The sequence below is a fragment of the Scyliorhinus torazame genome, chromosome 16, assembly GCF_047496885.1.
Source record: "Scyliorhinus torazame isolate Kashiwa2021f chromosome 16, sScyTor2.1, whole genome shotgun sequence".
Classification (NCBI taxonomy): Eukaryota; Metazoa; Chordata; class Chondrichthyes; order Carcharhiniformes; family Scyliorhinidae; genus Scyliorhinus; species Scyliorhinus torazame.
Window position 1 is genome coordinate 137599174 of NC_092722.1, and position 21003 is coordinate 137620176.

At 53.9% G+C, this 21003-nt stretch overlaps 1 protein-coding gene across 1 annotated transcript in view; it reads right to left on the bottom strand.

Moving 5' to 3' along the window:
- valopa (vertebrate ancient long opsin a) overlaps positions 1-5140 on the bottom strand; it is a 70040-nt gene extending 64900 nt beyond the window's left edge. The window contains exon 1 of the mRNA XM_072479137.1: positions 4697-5140. Within this exon, the coding sequence (XP_072335238.1) occupies positions 4697-5066 (370 nt within the window). The 5' untranslated portion in view covers positions 5067-5140. The remainder of the gene's footprint in view (positions 1-4696) is intronic.
- Between the last annotated feature and the right edge of the window lie 15863 nt (positions 5141-21003).

Here is a 21003-nt window from a genome sequence, read left to right on the forward strand (position 1 = left end):
TCTTCTCGGCAGACCCTCCAGCGCCAGTACGTCCTTTCTCAGGTAAGGAGACCAAAACTCAACACAATACTCCAGATGTGGCCTCACTAACACCTTATACAATTGCAGCATAACCTCCTAGTCTTAAACTCCATCCCTCTAGCAATGAAGGACAAAACTCCATTTGCCTTCTTCATCACCTGTTGCACCTGTAAACCAACTTTTTGCGACTCATGCACTAGCACACCAGGTCTCTCTGCACAGCAGCATGTTTAAATATTTTATCATTTAAATAATAATCCCTTTTGCTGTTAATTCTACAAAAAAGAATAACCTCACATTTGTCAACATTGTATTCCATCTGCCAGACCCTAGCCCATTCACTTAACCTATCCAAATCCCTCTGCAGACTTCCGGTATCCTCTGCACTTTTTGCTTTTCCACTCATCTTAGTGTCGTCTGCAAACTTGGACACATTGCACTTTGTCCCCAACTCCAAATCATCTATGTAAATTGCGAACAATTGTGGGCCCAACACTGATCCCTGAGGAACACCACTAGCTACTGATTGCCAATCAGAGAAACACCCAATAAACCCCACACTTTGCTCTCTATTAATTAACCAATCATCTGTCATGCTTTACCCTTAATGCCATGCATCTTTATCTTATGCAGCAACCTTTTGTGTGGCACCTTGTCAAAAGCTTTCTGAAAATCCAGATATACCACATCCATTGGCTCCCCGTTATCTACCACACTGGTAATGTCCTCAAAAAATTCCACTAAATTAGTTAGGCACGACCTGCCATTTATGAACCAATGCTGCGTCTGCCCAATGGGACAATTTCCATCCAGATGCCTCGCTATTTCTTCCTTGATGATAAATACCAGCATCTTCCCTACTACCGAAGTTAAGCTAACTGGCCTATAATTACCCGCTTTCTGCCTGCCTCCTTTTTTAAACAGTGGTGTCACGTTTGCTAATTTCCAATCCGCCGGGACCACCCCAGAGTCTAGTGAATTTTGGTAATTTCCCTAGCCATCTCTTTTAGCACTCTGGGATGCATTCCATCAGGGCCAGGTGACTTGTCTACCTTTAGCCCCATTAGCTTGCCCATCACTACCTCCATCGTGATAACAATCATCTCAAGGTCCTCACGTGTCATCGCCTCATTTCCATCAGTCACTGGCATGTTATTTATGTCTTCCACTGTGAAGACCGACCCAAAAACCTGTTCAATTCCTCAGCCATTTCCTCATCTCCCATTATTAAATCTCCCTTCTCATTCTCTAAAGGACCAATATTTACCTTAGCCACTCTTTTTTGTTTTATATATTTGTAGAAACTTTTACTCTCTGTTTTTATATTCTGAGCAAGTATATTTACCGTTATGTACACAGAATAAGAAATATATATGTATATATATACATACAGAGAAGAGAACGGCTCACCCAAACATACCAAAAAAATAAAATAAAATAAAAAATAAAATAGAATAACTGGTCGGGTATTGTGCACCAGCTCAACAGCAGCAACTCTGTACAACTGGCAAAATTATTTACAACACATAAGTAGGCAACTGTTTGTGGGGGGGGGGGGGGGGGGGGGGACTGGGGAGGTAAAGGAGGTAAATATACATTTGTGTGCCGGAGAAACAATTACAGTGGGCAATACTCAAATGGGTTTGGTGTTGGTGTTGTCACTTGCTTCCACCGGACGGATCTCGCTGCCGTTGTCATCTCGCGCTCACCTCCGCTTGTTATCGGATCCCGTGCCCTCCGTCCGACTGTCATTTTCCTGCCTCCCCACCACCTCCCTGGTTGTCCTCTCTTGTTCCCTGTCCCTTCCCTCTCCCTCCCTCCTCCTGTGGTTCACCTTTCCTTCCTCTTAGATTTAGCTGTCTGTCCCCCCCGCTCTCCCGGTCTATCTCTCCCTCTCATGCTTTGGCTACTTTCCCCTGGTTCTTGGCTACCTGGCTATTCTTCTGCTTGTTCGTTGGTCACAAACAGGTCCCGGAACAATTGGGTGAATGGCTCCCACGTTCTGTGGAAGCCGTCGTCTGACCCTCGGATGGCGAATTTGATTTTCTCCATTTGGAGAGATTCTGAGAGGTCGGACAGCCAGTCTGCAGCTTTGGGTGGTGCTGCTGACCGCCAGCCTACAGGATTCTACGGTGGGCGATCAGGGAGGCAAAGGCAAGGGTGTCTTCCCTCCTCCCCAGGAATAGATCTGGCTGGTCTGAAACCCCGAAGACCGCCACTTTCGGCATGGCTCCACCCTCATCCCCACCACTTTGGACATTGCCTCGAAGAAGGCTGTCCAGTATCCCGCAAGTCTGGGGCAAGACCAGAACATGTGGGCGTGGTTGGCCGGGCCTCCTTGGCACCGTTCACATCTATCCTCCACCTCCGGGAAGAACCTACTCATACGGGTTCTAGTTAAGTGGGCTCTATGTACCACTTTTAGCTGCATCAGGCTGAGCCTTGCACACGTGGAGGTGGTATTGACCCTGTGAAGTGCTTCGCTCCAGAGTCCCCACCCTATTTCAATCCCCAGGTCCTCCTCCCATTTCTTTCTTGTTGCATCCAGTACGGTGTCGGCCCCTTCTACCAGTCAGTCATACATGTCGCTACAGTTTCCTTTATCTAGTATGCTTGCATCCAGTAACTCTTCCAGTAATGTCTGTTGTGGCGGCTGTGGGTACGTCCTGGTCTCCTTTCGTAGGAAGTTTTTGAGTTGTAGATACCTTAGCTCGTTCCCCCTGGCTAGCTGGAATTTCTCTGTCAGTTCGCCTAGTGTTGCGATCCTGCCGTCCGTGTATCGGTCCCTGACTGTCAGTGTCCTTCTGTCCTGTCCCCACCTTTTGAAGGTGGCGTCAGTCAGCGCTGGTGTGAACCTATGGTTGTTACAGATGGGAGCTTTGTCCGACATTTTGGTCAGGCCATATTGCTGCCGTAGTTGGTTCCAGGATTGAAGAGTGGCTATTACCACCGGGCTGCTGGAGTGTTTTTTGGGTGGGGATGGGGATGGAAGCACGACCGTGGCGAGGGCCCGGAGGGAGGTCCCCATGCAGGGGGCCTTTTCCACGAGCACCCACTCGGCTTCTGGCTCCTTGATCCATCCCCTTATTCGCTCGGCCGTCGCCGCCCAGTGGGAAAGTTGTAGGTTTGGGAGGGCTAGCCCCCCCCTGGATTTTGTTTTTTGTAAGACCTTCTTTGGGATCCGAGCATTCTCTCTCCCCCCCCCCCCCCCCCCCCCATACGATTAATTTGTCCAGTGCTTTAAAAAAGCCCTTGGGTATGTAGATCGGAATGGATCTAAGCAGGAAGAGGTACCTGGGCAGCACATTCATTTTGATCGTCTGGACTCTCCCCGCGAGGGAGAGTGGGAGCGTGTTCCATCTTTGCAGGTCCTTTTTTACTTCCTCTGTCAGACTGGTGAGGTTCCATTTGTGGATCCCTTTCCAGTCATGGGCTATTTGGATCCCCAGGTAGCAGAATTTGTGCCGGGCTTGTTTAAATGGCAGTCCCGTTAGTGCTGCCCCACCTACTTGTGGACCCACGCAGACACAGGGAGAACGTGCAGACTCTGCACAGACAGTGACCCAAGCCGGGAGTCGAACCTGGGTCACTGGCGCTGTGAAGCAACAGTGCTAACCACTGTGCTACCGTGCCATCCTGGTGCAATGGATAGATGATCCTGAGAACCTCACTTGATACCCCTTCCAATTCCATTCGCCTAAATCCCGATCAAACTTTCCGCTCTAAGGGAAAAGGGAAAAATCTTACCCACAATGTGTGGGCAATAACGAACAATAACTTGTGATTTATTTTCGTCCTGTCATTTCAATGTGTGTGTGTGTGTGGAGGGAGGGGGGGGGGTTGTAATAATTCTGGGAAACAGCCACTCCGAGGACTAATGGTAAAGTCTCGGTTCCTCGGAGCTCCGACTCGCCGCGAAACCTTTGTTCGTGTCTGGATTTTAAAACCAGCTAGAAATGGAACCAAACGAATGATGCTGCTGAGTTCAATCCAGCATTTTCCGTTTCCATTTCAGATTTGCAGCCTCTTCAGTATTTTGCTTTTTAAATATTTTCAGCCAGAAATGGATGTGATCCGCTCCACGATGCTGCGTTTCAGTTTTAGGGACCTCTTGCCTCCCGTTTTGATTTGAAATGTTTTATAGTGTGGCGCAGCACAAGCTCATTTCGCTGTTCCCAGCCCACAAGTGCTGGAGCCCTGAATGGAAATCGCACCTCCTGTTGCAGGGAAGGAACCGTCTCTCTCTCACACACACACACATACACAGAGGCAGATTCAACTCAGCAAAGAGCCAAGTGGACCTTGCACGGCCCCCTCTCCAGCCTGCTTCAAGTGGGATTGAGGGCTGTATGACTGTGAGTGTGAGTGCAGATTACCTATTGCACTGTGCTAGCCCCTACACACACTGACTATTCCTGCCTCTCTGCGGACAGTGAATAACTGCAGCCAAAAGCAACTTCACTTTTCATCTCCTCATGCTGAGAGTATCGTTTACCCCCCCCCCCCCCCCCCACTGTGCCAAGAGTGTGGGAATGTCTCACATTGCCCTACCTCCTCCAGCTGCCTGCACCACTTGGGGTAATATTTTGAGGTTATATTTTTAGGGCAAATGCTTTTTTTTTTAAAGTGAGATTCCGCGGGCCGGTGACAAACTTCTGAAAGTCGAGCGACTTACCGAAAAAGGTTACCGCGAAACCTTCCAGGACGCACGCCCAGGCTCCCAGCACGAAGTAGCCGTACAGGTTGGTGATGAAGCTGAGGCTGCCGCCGGTGAGCGACACCAGGAAATCGGCCAGGCACAGGTTGAGGAGAATGTAATTGAGAGGCTGTCTCAGCTGCTTGTACCGGTAGGTGACCAGCAGCACCACGAAGTTTTCGCAAAGTGACAGGAGGGTCACCAGGAACATCAGGGTCGCCAGCAGCTTGAAGTTCCAGGGCTCGATGGTGAGCAGGGGGCCGGCGAATGGGTCTGGAGCCCGGGACGCCACCCGGGTCGCCTCCGGGGACAGGCTTTCGTTGACAGTCTTTGTCCACGAGGAATTCATCCTTCACACACACACACACGCACACACAAGGCAGGCAGCCCCAGCAATAAACATGCGCCAATCTCCAGGCTCTCACTTTGCTCCCTGGCTGCAATGTCCTGCCTTCCTGAGTGATCATCTTCAGACATGGACATCTGACAACAATAGGGGAGGGAGGGGGGCATCAGTAACCCTGGAATACCGACACTAGCCCCACTTTCCAATAGGCAGCAACACTCCTGCAAACTCCCAAGGTTCAAACTCAACCTCAACTCTCCCTCCTTGTGCTGCCCAGGCCATGGTTTACTCAAACTTTACTCCCAAGTACCCAATCCACGAGCCAGCTAGGAACAAAATCGGTGGCAAATCGATGGAAGGCGAGGTGTATCAGCCGAAGCAGGTCACCAGACAGAGAAGGTCCTGCCCATCTCGCACCTTTTAGATTATTCATCGATTTCAATTTGCCCCAGCACCTCCCATTGCAGCTGGTGATGGCTGGGAGTTATTTAAACGGTGCTGCCTATCCCACTGCGAATGGGTCAGCTCGGTTTGGGGGTGGCTGCATTCAATATTTCACAGCAACATCCAAGCACAGCAAACAGCAGCTGGAGAAAGCTATTCAGCTCTTTGAATCTACTTCCCCATTCTTTATGTTCATGTCTGATCATCCATCTCAGTAACCTGCTCCTGCTCCCACTCCCCAATATCTTTGGATCCCCATCGCCCCCAAGAGCTATTTCTAACTCCTGGAAAACATTGGCCTCAACTGCTTCCTGTGACAGTGAATTTCGCAGCCCGACCAATCTCCGGGTGAAATGAATTCTTCACATCTCAGTCCTAAATGCAGTAAGTATAATCCGACTCACTCACAGCAAAACATGCTTCAAAATCGGATTAGTGTGAGGCTAAACTCACTTCAGAGTTACATGATACAAGGCTGCTGTTTGCCGATTAGTGAACTCTCAGTGTGAGAGCAAATACTAGAAGAAGCTGTAGGCCATCTGTGACATACTGGCACAGCTGGATTTACATTACATGGGACCCGGTGTTCAGCTACATTCTGCACCACTCTCCCGGGGATCTGAAGGTTGAAGCCCACTCGTCAAACAGACTCTGTCTGTCTCTCTCCACTCCTCATACACACTCTGTCCCTCTCCACTCTTCACACACACACTCTGTCCCACTCCACTCTTCACACACACTGTCTTTGTCCCTCTCAACTTCACACACTCTCTCTCTGTCCCTCTCCACTCTTCACACACACTCTCTCTGCCCCTCTCCACTCCTCACACACACACTCTCTCTGTCCCTCTCCACTCCTCACACACACTCTCTCTGTCCCACTCCACTCCTCACACACACTCTCTGTCCCACTCCACTCCTCACACACATTCTCTCTGTCCCTCTCCACTCCTCACACACACACTCTGTCCCTCTCCACTTCTCATACACACACTCTCTCTGTCCCTCTCCACTCCTCACACACACACTCTCTCTGTCCCTCTCCACTCCTCACACACACTCTCTCTGTCCCTCTCCACTCCTCACACACACACTCTCTGTCCCTCTCCACTCTTCACACACACACTCGCTCTGTCCCTCTCCACTCCTCACACACACTCTCTCTGCCCCTCTCACTCCTCACAAGCAGACTCTGTCTGTCCCTCTCCACTCCTCATACACACTCTGTCCCACTCCACTCCTCACACACATTCTCTGTCCCTCTCCACTCCTCACACACACACTCTCTGTCCCTCTCCACTCCTCACACACACACTCGCTCTGTCCCTCTCCACTCCCCACACACACTCTCTGTCCCTCTACACTCCTCACACACACACTCTCTGTCCCTCTCTACTCCCCACACACACTCTCTCTGTCCCTCTCACTCCTCACAAGCAGACTCTGTCTGTCCCTCTCCACTCCTCATACACACTCTGTCCCACTCCACTCCTCACACACACTCTCTGTCCCTCTACACTCCTCACACCCACACTCTCTCTGTCCCTCTCCATGCCTCACACACTCTCTGTCCCTCTACACTCCTCACACACACTGTCTCTGTCCCTCCACCCCTCACACACTCTCTCTGTCCCTCTCCACCCCTCACACACACTCTCTCTGTCCCTCTCCACTCCTCACACACACTCTCTCTGTCCCTCTCCACTCCTCACACATACACTCTGTCCCTCTCCACTCCTCACACACACACTCTGTCCCTTTCCACTCCTCACACACTCTCTCTGTCCCTCTCCACTCCTCACACTCTCTCTCTGTCCCTCTCCACTCCTCACACACAGTCTCTCTGTCCCTCTCCACTCCTCACACACACTCTCACTGTCCCTCTCCACTCCTCACACACACACTCTGTCCCTCTGCACTCCTCTCACACACACTCTGTCCCTCTCCACTCCTCACACCCACACTCTGTCTGTCCCACTCCACTCCTCACACACTCACTCTCTGTCCCTCTCCACTCCTCACACACACTCTCTGTCCCTCTCCACTCCTCACACATACTCTCCCTGTTCCTCTCCACTCCTCACACATACACTCTGTCCCTCTCCACTCCTCAAACACACACTCTGTCCCTTTCCACTCCTCACACACTCTCTCTGTCCCTCTCCACTCCTCACACTCTCTCTCTGTCCCTCTCCACTCCTCACACACAGTCTCTCTGTCCCTCTCCACTCCTCACACACACTCTCACTGTCCCTCGCCACTCCTCACACACACACTCTGTCCCTCTGCACTCCTCTCACACACACTCTGTCCCTCTCCACTCCTCACACCCACACTCTGTCTGTCCCACTCCACTCCTCACACACACACTCTCTGTCCCTCTCCACTCCTCACACACACTCTCTGTCCCTCTCCACTCCTCACACACACTCTCTCTGTCCCTCTCCACTCCTCACACACTCTCTCTGTCCCTCTCCACTCCTCACACACACTCTCTGTCCCTCTCCACTCCTCACACACACACTCTCTGTCCCTCTCCCCCTCTCACACTCTCTCTGTCCCTCTCCACTCCCCACACACTCTCTCTGCCCCTCTCCACTCCTCACACACACTTTCTCCGTCCCTCCACCCCTTACACTCTGTGTCCCTCTCCAGTCCTTATGCACAAACTCTGTCCCTCTCCACTCCTCACTCACTCGCACTTCCTCTCCACTCCTTACACACACTCTACTCCTCTCCACTCCTCACACACTCTCTCCTCATCTCCACTCCTCACACACTCGCTCTTCCTCTCCACGCCTCACATCCTCTCTCCTCCTCTCCACTCCTCATAAACTCTCCTGCTCTCCACTCCTCACACACTCACTCTTCCTCTCCACCCTTCACATATTCTCTCCTCCTCTCCACTCCTCACACACTCTCTCTGTCCCTCACCACTCCTCACACACTCTCTCCTCCTCTCCACTCCTCACACACACTCTCTCTGTCCCTCTCCACTCCTCACACACTCTCTCCTCCTCTCCACTCCTCACACACACACTCTCTCTGTCCATCTCCACTCCTCACACACATACACTCTCTCTGTCCCTCTCCACTCCTCACAATCTCTCCTCCTCTCCACTCCTCACACACACACTCTGTCCCTCTCCACTCCTCACACACACTCTCTCTGTCCCTCTCCACCCCTCACACACTCTTTCTGTCTCTCTCCACTCCTCACACACACTCTCTCTGTCCCTCCCCACTCCTCACACACACAGTCTCTGTCCCTCACCACTCCTCACACACAGTCTGTCCCTCTCCACTCCTCACACACATACTCTGTCCCTCTCCACTCCTCACACACACTCTGTCCCTCTCCACTCCTCACACACACACACTCTCTGTCCCTCCACTCCTCACACACTCTCTCTGTCCCTCTCCACCACTCACACACACTCTCTCTGTCCCTCTCCACTCCTCACACGCACTCTCTCTGTCCCTCCCCACACCTCACACACACACTCTCTGCCCCTCTCCACTCCTCACACACACAGCCTGTCCCTCTCCACTCCTCACACACACTCTCTCTGTCCCTCCCCACTCCTCACACACACGCTCTATGTCCCTCTCCACTCGTCACACACACAGTCTGTCCCTCTCCACTCCTCACACACACACTCTCTCTGTCCCTCTCCACTCCTCACACACAGACTCTCTGTCCCTCTCCACTCTTCACACACACACTCGCTCTGTCCCTCTCCACTCCTCACACACACTCTCTCTGCCCCTCTCACTCCTCACAAGCAGACTCTGTCTGTCCCTCTCCACTCCTCATACACACTCTGTCCCACTCCACTCCTCACACACATTCTCTGTCCCTCTCCACTCCTCACACACACACTCTCTGTCCCTCTCCACTCCTCACACACACACTCGCTCTGTCCCTCTCCACTCCTCACACACACTCTCTCTGTCCCTCTCACTCCTCACAAGCAGACTCTGTCTGTCCCTCTCCACTCCTCATACACACTCTGTCCCACTCCACTCCCCACACACACTCTCTGTCCCTCTCCACTCCTCACACATACTCTGTCCCACTCCACTCCCCACACACACTCTCTGTCCCTCTCCACTCCCCACACACACTCTCTCTGTCCCTCTCACTCCTCACAAGCAGACTCTGTCTGTCACTCTCCACTCCTCATACACACTCTGTCCCACTCCACTCCTCACACACACTCTCTGTCCCTCTACACTCCTCACACCCACACTCTCTCTGTCCCTCTCCATGCCTCACACACTCTCTGTCCCTCTACACTCCTCACACACACTGTCTCTGTCCCTCCACCCCTCACACACTCTCTCTGTCCCTCTCCACCCCTCACACACACTCTCTCTGTCCCTCTCCACTCCTCACACACACTCTCTCTGTCCCTCTCCACTCCTCACACATACACTCTGTCCCTCTCCACTCCTCACACACACACTCTGTCCCTTTCCACTCCTCACACACTCTCTCTGTCCCTCTCCACTCCTCACACTCTCTCTCTGTCCCTCTCCACTCCTCACACACAGTCTCTCTGTCCCTCTCCACTCCTCACACACACTCTCACTGTCCCTCTCCACTCCTCACACACACACTCTGTCCCTCTGCACTCCTCTCACACACACTCTGTCCCTCTCCACTCCTCACACCCACACTCTGTCTGTCCCACTCCACTCCTCACACACACACTCTCTGTCCCTCTCCACTCCTCACACACACTCTCTGTCCCTCTCCACTCCTCACACACACTCTCTCTGTCCCCCTCCACTCCTCACACATACACTCTGTCCCTCTCCACTCCTCACACACACACTCTGTCCCTTTCCACTCCTCACACACTCTCTCTGTCCCTCTCCACTCCTCACACTCTCTCTCTGTCCCTCTCCACTCCTCACACACAGTCTCTCTGTCCCTCTCCACTCCTCACACACACTCTCACTGTCCCTCTGCACTCCTCTCACACACACTCTGTCCCTCTCCACTCCTCACACCCACACTCTGTCTGTCCCACTCCACTCCTCACACACACACTCTCTGTCCCTCTCCACTCCTCACACACACTCTCTGTCCCTCTCCACTCCTCACACACACTCTCTCTGTCCCTCTCCACTCCTCACACACACTCTCTCTGTCCCTCTCCACTCCTCACACACACTTTCTCCGTCCCTCCACCCCTTACACTCTGTGTCCCTCTCCAGTCCTTATGCACAAACTCTGTCCCTCTCCACTCCTCACTCACTCGCACTTCCTCTCCACTCCTTACACACACTCTACTCCTCTCCACTCCTCACACACTCTCTCCTCATCTCCACTCCTCACACACTCGCTCTTCCTCTCCACGCCTCACATCCTCTCTCCTCCTCTCCACTCCTCATAAACTCTCCTGCTCTCCACTCCTCACACACTCACTCTTCCTCTCCACCCTTCACATATTCTCTCCTCCTCTCCACTCCTCACACACTCTCTCTGTCCCTCACCACTCCTCACACACTCTCTCCTCCTCTCCACTCCTCACACACACTCTCTCTGTCCCTCTCCACTCCTCACACACTCTCTCCTCCTCTCCACTCCTCACACACACACTCTCTCTGTCCATCTCCACTCCTCACACACATACACTCTCTCTGTCCCTCTCCACTCCTCACAATCTCACCTCCTCTCCACTCCTCACACACACACTCTGTCCCTCTCCACTCCTCACACACACTCTCTCTGTCCCTCTCCACCCCTCACACACTCTCTCTGTCTCTCTCCACTCCTCACACACACTCTCTCTGTCCCTCCCCACTCCTCACACACACAGTCTCTGTCCCTCACCACTCCTCACACACAGTCTGTCCCTCTCCACTCCTCACACACATACTCTGTCCCTCTCCACTCCTCACACACACTCTGTCCCTCTCCACTCCTCACACACACACACTCTCTGTCCCTCCACTCCTCACACACTCTCTCTGTCCCTCTCCACCACTCACACACACTCTCTCTGTCCCTCTCCACTCCTCACACGCACTCTCTCTGTCCCTCCCCACACCTCACACACACACTCTCTGCCCCTCTCCACTCCTCACACACACAGCCTGTCCCTCTCCACTCCTCACACACACTCTCTCTGTCCCTCCCCACTCCTCACACACACGCTCTATGTCCCTCTCCACTCGTCACACACACAGTCTGTCCCTCTCCACTCCTCACACACACACTCTCTCTGTCCCTCTCCACTCCTCACACACAGACTCTCTGTCCCTCTCCACTCTTCACACACACACTCGCTCTGTCCCTCTCCACTCCTCACACACACTCTCTCTGCCCCTCTCACTCCTCACAAGCAGACTCTGTCTGTCCCTCTCCACTCCTCATACACACTCTGTCCCACTCCACTCCTCACACACATTCTCTGTCCCTCTCCTCTCCTCACACACACACTCTCTGTCCCTCTCCCCCTCTCACACTCTCTCTGTCCCTCTCCACTCCCCACACACTCTCTCTGCCCCTCTCCACTCCTCACACACACTTTCTCCGTCCCTCCACCCCTTACACTCTGTGTCCCTCTCCAGTCCTTATGCACAAACTCTGTCCCTCTCCACTCCTCACTCACTCGCACTTCCTCTCCACTCCTTACACACACTCTACTCCTCTCCACTCCTCACACACTCTCTCCTCATCTCCACTCCTCACACACTCGCTCTTCCTCTCCACGACTCACATCCTCTCTCCTCCTCTCCACTCCTCATAAACTCTCCTGCTCTCCACTCCTCACACACTCACTCTTCCTCTCCACCCTTCACATATTCTCTCCTCCTCTCCACTCCTCACACACTCTCTCTGTCCCTCACCACTCCTCACACACTCTCTCCTCCTCTCCACTCCTCACACACACTCTCTCTGTCCCTCTCCACTCCTCACACACTCTCTCCTCCTCTCCACTCCTCACACACACACTCTCTCTGTCCATCTCCACTCCTCACACACATACACTCTCTCTGTCCCTCTCCACTCCTCACAATCTCTCCTCCTCTCCACTCCTCACACACACACTCTGTCCCTCTCCACTCCTCACACACACTCTCTCTGTCCCTCTCCACCCCTCACACACTCTTTCTGTCTCTCTCCACTCCTCACACACACTCTCTCTGTCCCTCCCCACTCCTCACACACACAGTCTCTGTCCCTCACCACTCCTCACACACAGTCTGTCCCTCTCCACTCCTCACACACATACTCTGTCCCTCTCCACTCCTCACACACACTCTGTCCCTCTCCACTCCTCACACACACACACTCTCTGTCCCTCCACTCCTCACACACTCTCTCTGTCCCTCTCCACCACTCACACACACTCTCTCTGTCCCTCTCCACTCCTCACACGCACTCTCTCTGTCCCTCCCCACACCTCACACACACACTCTCTGCCCCTCTCCACTCCTCACACACACAGCCTGTCCCTCTCCACTCCTCACACACACTCTCTCTGTCCCTCCCCACTCCTCACACACACGCTCTATGTCCCTCTCCACTCGTCACACACACAGTCTGTCCCTCTCCACTCCTCACACACACACTCTCTCTGTCCCTCTCCACTCCTCACACACAGACTCTCTGTCCCTCTCCACTCTTCACACACACACTCGCTCTGTCCCTCTCCACTCCTCACACACACTCTCTCTGCCCCTCTCACTCCTCACAAGCAGACTCTGTCTGTCCCTCTCCACTCCTCATACACACTCTGTCCCACTCCACTCCTCACACACATTCTCTGTCCCTCTCCACTCCTCACACACACACTCTCTGTCCCTCTCCACTCCTCACACACACACTCGCTCTGTCCCTCTCCACTCCTCACACACACTCTCTCTGTCCCTCTCACTCCTCACAAGCAGACTCTGTCTGTCCCTCTCCACTCCTCATACACACTCTGTCCCACTCCACTCCCCACACACACTCTCTGTCCCTCTCCACTCCTCACACATACTCTGTCCCACTCCACTCCCCACACACACTCTCTGTCCCTCTCCACTCCCCACACACACTCTCTCTGTCCCTCTCACTCCTCACAAGCAGACTCTGTCTGTCACTCTCCACTCCTCATACACACTCTGTCCCACTCCACTCCTCACACACACTCTCTGTCCCTCTACACTCCTCACACCCACACTCTCTCTGTCCCTCTCCATGCCTCACACACTCTCTGTCCCTCTACACTCCTCACACACACTGTCTCTGTCCCTCCACCCCTCACACACTCTCTCTGTCCCTCTCCACCCCTCACACACACTCTCTCTGTCCCTCTCCACTCCTCACACACACTCTCTCTGTCCCTCTCCACTCCTCACACATACACTCTGTCCCTCTCCACTCCTCACACACACACTCTGTCCCTTTCCACTCCTCACACACTCTCTCTGTCCCTCTCCACTCCTCACACTCTCTCTCTGTCCCTCTCCACTCCTCACACACAGTCTCTCTGTCCCTCTCCACTCCTCACACACACTCTCACTGTCCCTCTCCACTCCTCACACACACACTCTGTCCCTCTGCACTCCTCTCACACACACTCTGTCCCTCTCCACTCCTCACACCCACACTCTGTCTGTCCCACTCCACTCCTCACACACACACTCTCTGTCCCTCTCCACTCCTCACACACACTCTCTGTCCCTCTCCACTCCTCACACACACTCTCTCTGTCCCCCTCCACTCCTCACACATACACTCTGTCCCTCTCCACTCCTCACACACACACTCTGTCCCTTTCCACTCCTCACACACTCTCTCTGTCCCTCTCCACTCCTCACACTCTCTCTCTGTCCCTCTCCACTCCTCACACACAGTCTCTCTGTCCCTCTCCACTCCTCACACACACTCTCACTGTCCCTCTGCACTCCTCTCACACACACTCTGTCCCTCTCCACTCCTCACACCCACACTCTGTCTGTCCCACTCCACTCCTCACACACACACTCTCTGTCCCTCTCCACTCCTCACACACACTCTCTGTCCCTCTCCACTCCTCACACACACTCTCTCTGTCCCTCTCCACTCCTCACACACACTCTCTCTGTCCCTCTCCACTCCTCACACACACTTTCTCCGTCCCTCCACCCCTTACACTCTGTGTCCCTCTCCAGTCCTTATGCACAAACTCTGTCCCTCTCCACTCCTCACTCACTCGCACTTCCTCTCCACTCCTTACACACACTCTACTCCTCTCCACTCCTCACACACTCTCTCCTCATCTCCACTCCTCACACACTCGCTCTTCCTCTCCACGCCTCACATCCTCTCTCCTCCTCTCCACTCCTCATAAACTCTCCTGCTCTCCACTCCTCACACACTCACTCTTCCTCTCCACCCTTCACATATTCTCTCCTCCTCTCCACTCCTCACACACTCTCTCTGTCCCTCACCACTCCTCACACACTCTCTCCTCCTCTCCACTCCTCACACACACTCTCTCTGTCCCTCTCCACTCCTCACACACTCTCTCCTCCTCTCCACTCCTCACACACACACACTCTCTGTCCATCTCCACTCCTCACACACATACACTCTCTCTGTCCCTCTCCACTCCTCACAATCTCTCCTCCTCTCCACTCCTCACACACACACTCTGTCCCTCTCCACTCCTCACACACACTCTCTCTGTCCCTCTCCACCCCTCACACACTCTCTCTGTCTCTCTCCACTCCTCACACACACTCTCTCTGTCCCTCCCCACTCCTCACACACACAGTCTCTGTCCCTCACCACTCCTCACACACAGTCTGTCCCTCTCCACTCCTCACACACATACTCTGTCCCTCTCCACTCCTCACACACACTCTGTCCCTCTCCACTCCTCACACACACACACTCTCTGTCCCTCCACTCCTCACACACTCTCTCTGTCCCTCTCCACCACTCACACACACTCTCTCTGTCCCTCTCCACTCCTCACACGCACTCTCTCTGTCCCTCCCCACACCTCACACACACACTCTCTGCCCCTCTCCACTCCTCACACACACAGCCTGTCCCTCTCCACTCCTCACACACACTCTCTCTGTCCCTCCCCACTCCTCACACACACGCTCTATGTCCCTCTCCACTCGTCACACACACAGTCTGTCCCTCTCCACTCCTCACACACACACTCTCTCTGTCCCTCTCCACTCCTCACACACAGACTCTCTGTCCCTCTCCACTCTTCACACACACACTCGCTCTGTCCCTCTCCACTCCTCACACACACTCTCTCTGCCCCTCTCACTCCTCACAAGCAGACTCTGTCTGTCCCTCTCCACTCCTCATACACACTCTGTCCCACTCCACTCCTCACACACATTCTCTGTCCCTCTCCTCTCCTCACACACACACTCTCTGTCCCTCTCCACTCCTCACACACACACTCGCTCTGTCCCTCTCCACTCCTCACACACACTCTCTCTGTCCCTCTCACTCCTCACAAGCAGACTCTGTCTGTCCCTCTCCACTCCTCATACACACTCTGTCCCACTCCACTCCCCACACACACTCTCTGTCCCTCTCCACTCCTCACACATACTCTGTCCCACTCCACTCCCCACACACACTCTCTGTCCCTCTCCACTCCCCACACACACTCTCTCTGTCCCTCTCACTCCTCACAAGCAGACTCTGTCTGTCACTCTCCACTCCTCATACACACTCTGTCCCACTCCACTCCTCACACACACTCTCTGTCCCTCTACACTCCTCACACCCACACTCTCTCTGTCCCTCTCCATGCCTCACACACTCTCTGTGTCCCTCTCCATGCCTCACACACTCTCTGTCCCTCTACACTCCTCACACACACTGTCTCTGTCCCTCCACCCCTCACACACTCTCTCTGTCCCTCTCCACCCCTCACACACACTCTCTCTGTCCCTCTCCACTCCTCACACACACTCTCTCTGTCCCTCTCCACTCCTCACACATACACTCTGTCCCTCTCCACTCCTCACACACACACTCTGTCCCTTTCCACTCCTCACACACTCTCTCTGTCCCTCTCCACTCCTCACACTCTCTCTCTGTCCCTCTCCACTCCTCACACACAGTCTCTCTGTCCCTCTCCACTCCTCACACACACTCTCACTGTCCCTCTCCACTCTTCACACACACACTCTGTCCCTCTGCACTCCTCTCACACACACTCTGTCCCTCTCCACTCCTCACACCCACACTCTGTCTGTCCCACTCCACTCCTCACACACACACTCTCTGTCCCTCTCCACTCCTCACACACACTCTCTGTCCCTCTCCACTCCTCACACACACTCTCTCTGTCCCCCTCCACTCCTCACACATACACTCTGTCCCTCTCCACTCCTCACACACACACTCTGTCCCTTTCCACTCCTCACACACTCTCTCTGTCCCTCTCCACTCCTCACACTCCCTCTCTGTCCCTCTCCACTCCTCACACACAGTCTCTCTGTCCCTCTCCACTCCTCACACACACTCTCACTGTCCCTCTGCACTCCTCTCACACACACTCTGTCCCTCTTCACTCCTCACACCCACACTCTGTCTGTCCCACTCCACTCCTCACACACACACTCTCTGTCCCTCTCCACTCCTCACACACACTCTCTGTCCCTCTCCACTCCTCACACACACTCTCTCTGTCCCTCTCCACTCCTCACACACACTCTCTCTGTCCCTCTCCACTCCCCACACACTCTCTCTGTCCCTCTCCACTCCTCACACATACTCTGTCTGTCCCTCTCCACTCCTCACACACACACTCTCTCTGTCCCTCTCCACTCCTCACACACACACTCTCTGTCCCTCTCCACTCCTCACACACACTCTCTCTGTCCCTCTCCACTCCTCACACACACTCTCTCTGTCCCTCTCCACTCCTCACACACACACTCTCTCTGTCCCTCCCCAACCCTCACACACACACACTGTCTCTGTCCCTCTCCACGCCTCACTCACACACTCTCTCTCTCCCTCTCCACCCCTCACACACACTTTCTCTGCCCCTCTCCACTCCTCACACACACTCTCTCCATCCCTCCACCCCTTACACTCTGTGTCCCTCTCCAGTCCTTATGCACACACTCTGTCCCTCTCCACTCCTCACTCACTCGCACTTCCTCTCCACTCCTTACACACACTCTACTCCTCCCCACTCCTCACACACACTCTGTCCCTCTCCACTCCTCACACACACACTCTCTGTCCCTCCACTCCTCACACACTCTCTCTGTCCCTCTCCACCACTCACACACACTCTCTCTGTCCCTCCCCACACCTCACACACACACTCTCTGTCCCTCTCCACTCCTCACACACACAGCCTGTCCCTCTCCACTCCTCACACACACACACTCTCTGTCCCTCCACTCCTCACACACTCTCTCTGTCCCTCTCCACCACTCACACACACTCTCTCTGTCCCTCTCCACTCCTCACACACACTCTCTCTGTCCCTCCCCACACCTCACACACACACTCTCTGTCCCTCTCCACTCCTCACACACACAGCCTGTCCCTCTCCACTCCTCACACACATTCTCTCTGTCCCTCCCCACTCCTCACACACACACTCTATGTCCCTCTCCACTCGTCACACACACAGTCTGTCCCTCTCCACTCCTCATGCACACTCTCTCTGTCCCTCTCCACCCCTCACACACTCTCTCTGACCCTCTCCACTCCTCACGCACACTCTCTCTGTCCCTCTCCACCCCTTACACACTCTGTCTGTCCCTCTCCACTCCTCACACACACACTCTCTGTCCCTCTCCACTCCTGACACACACTCTCTCTGTCCCTCTCCACTCCTCAAACACACACTCTGTCCCTCTCCACCCCTCATACACACTCTGTCCCTCTCCACTCCTCACACACATACTCTGTCCCTCCCCACTCCTCACACACACTCTCTCTGTCCCTCTCCACTCCTCACACACACTCTCTCTGTCCCTCCCCACTCCTCACACACACACTCTATGTCCCTCTCCACTCGTCACACACACTCTCTGTCCCTCTCCACTCCTCACACACTCTCTCTGTCCCTCTCCACTCCTCACACACACTCTCTCTGTCCCTCCCCACTCCTCATGCACACTCTCTCTGTCCCTCTCCACCCCTCACACACTCTCTCTGACCCTCTCCACTCCTCACGCACACTCTCTCTGTCCCTCTCCACCCCTTACACACTCTCTCTGTCCCTCTCCACTCCTCACGCACACTCTCTCTGTCCCTCTCCACCCCTTACACACTCTCTCTGTCCCTCTCCACTCCTCACACACACACTCTCTGTCCCTCTCCACTCCTGACACACACTCTCTCTGTCCCTCTCCACTCCTCAAACACACACTCTGTCCCTCTCCACTCCTCATGCACACTCTGTCCCTCTCCACTCCTCACACACATACTCTGTCCCTCCCCACTCCTCACACACACTCTCTCTGTCCCTCTCCACTCCTCACACACACACACTCTCTGTCCCTCCACCCCTCACACACTCTCTCTGGCCCTCTCCACCCCTCACACACACTCTCTATGTCCCTCCACACTCCACACACACACACACACACTCTCCCTCTCCACCTCTCACACACACACGGTCTGTCCTTCTGTACTCCTCACACATTCTCTCTCTCTGTCCCTCTCCACTCCTCACACACACAGCCTGTCCCTCTCCACACCTCACACACACTCTGTCCCTCCCCACTCCTCACACACACTCTCTGTCCCTCTCCACTCCTCTCACACACTCTCGGTCCCTCTCCACTCTGTCATGATATTCAAACACACACATCATGATAGACACACCAACAGACAAATCAGAACACACAACACCACAACCAATGACAGAAAGATATAAAAGCACAGACACGACCCCCGGTGGTCAGTATTAGCTGCAGAGGAGAACCAGGACACATCTATTGCCAAACACACTCAGGGAGACAGCACGTGCAGAGTATCCAGAACGAACTGTATTATAAGAGTTATAATAAAATAGAGTTGTACCACATACAACTGTGTTGGCTCATCTGTGCACCAGAGCACCCAACACCACATGGTACAGGAGTGGATCGACACCTGCCGGCATACCTCCGTGTACACAGACAACCAGCAGTGCCCAGGCATGATGTACGAGCTCCCGGTTCCGCAGGCGCTCCAGTGCCACGGCGACCTCCGCGAAAACTGGCGGCGATTCCGGCAAATGTTCGAATTGTTCCTGGTGGCAGCTGAACTCAGAGACCTGGATGATAAGGAAAAAATTGAATTTCTCCTCACCATCGCCGGTGCAAGGGCAAGAGAAATATTCAGAAGGTTCAGGTTCTTCAGGAGGCAGCAAAGGTACAATTACCAGGCAGTCCTGGGCAAATTCTCCAAGTACTGTGAAGAAAACGCAATCCAATCGGCACATAAAGGTAAGAAAAGCTGCAGTACTCACCTCGTGGCTGGGATCCCGGAGCCCAAATTCCCAGAGGCCGAAATCCCGGGCCTGAGAGAAGGCTGGGTCGAGGTCAGCGGCCATCTTGCTAAAGGTATAACGCTAGCACAGTTGCGCGAGAAGTGCGCAGAACCGGAAGTTTTGTTTGCGCATGCGCAGCATCTCGCGCATGCGCAGTCAAGAAAACGGCCATCGGTAAAGGAACAGCGATCTGAGCATGCGCAGTCGCTTCCTACGTGCGACATACCGAGCGTCAGGATGTCAGAGGCCCCAGACTGCACCAATTTAAAAGGGAAATGTCCCAAATCCAATTTAAAAGGGAAACGTCCCAAATCAAAAAAACAAAAATCTGTTAAAGCTGTAAAACAACCTTCCCTCACCTGGAATGACAGCACAGTGCCGCAAATTGACCCAGGAGATGAATTTGACCTCCGAAGAACCCTCCGACAAGCAGTTACCTACGCACAAGCCGATGATTCCGACCTTGAATACTTCGATGACGATCTTTACAGTGTTTACGGACCTCGCGAGCCCAATGATAGCTCCGTGGTCCTTTTTGACTATGACTCGGACGAACCTTTCGTGTTGCACATTGGCGGCCCCCACATTGAATCCGACGCAGATGCGGATTCATTTTTCGGATTTGAGGATCTTCAATCCAGCAGATATGACGTTCCAACTTATCAGTACCGGATGATGCTGCAGCCTGACATTAACAGACAGGGAGCGGTGCAAGCACACGGAGAGTGCCCTGCTGCCACACAGAGCGTGGTCCACGTCCCGCTCAACGTTCCCGACTCTATGAAAGAAGACATGCAAGGCTCCAGAGTGCAGTCCTCGCATGAACCAGAAGTGACTCCAGTGTCACAAGCTTCCACAGCAAGCTCGTGGACAGACTCCACAATTGCAGAAATGCAAGACTCCAGAGCGCAGTCCTTGCACGGACAAGAAGTGACTCCAGTGTCACAAGCCTCCACAGAGAGCTCGTGGACAGCCTCCACGATAGAAGCAACGCAAGACTCCAGAGCGCAGTCCTTGCGCGAACA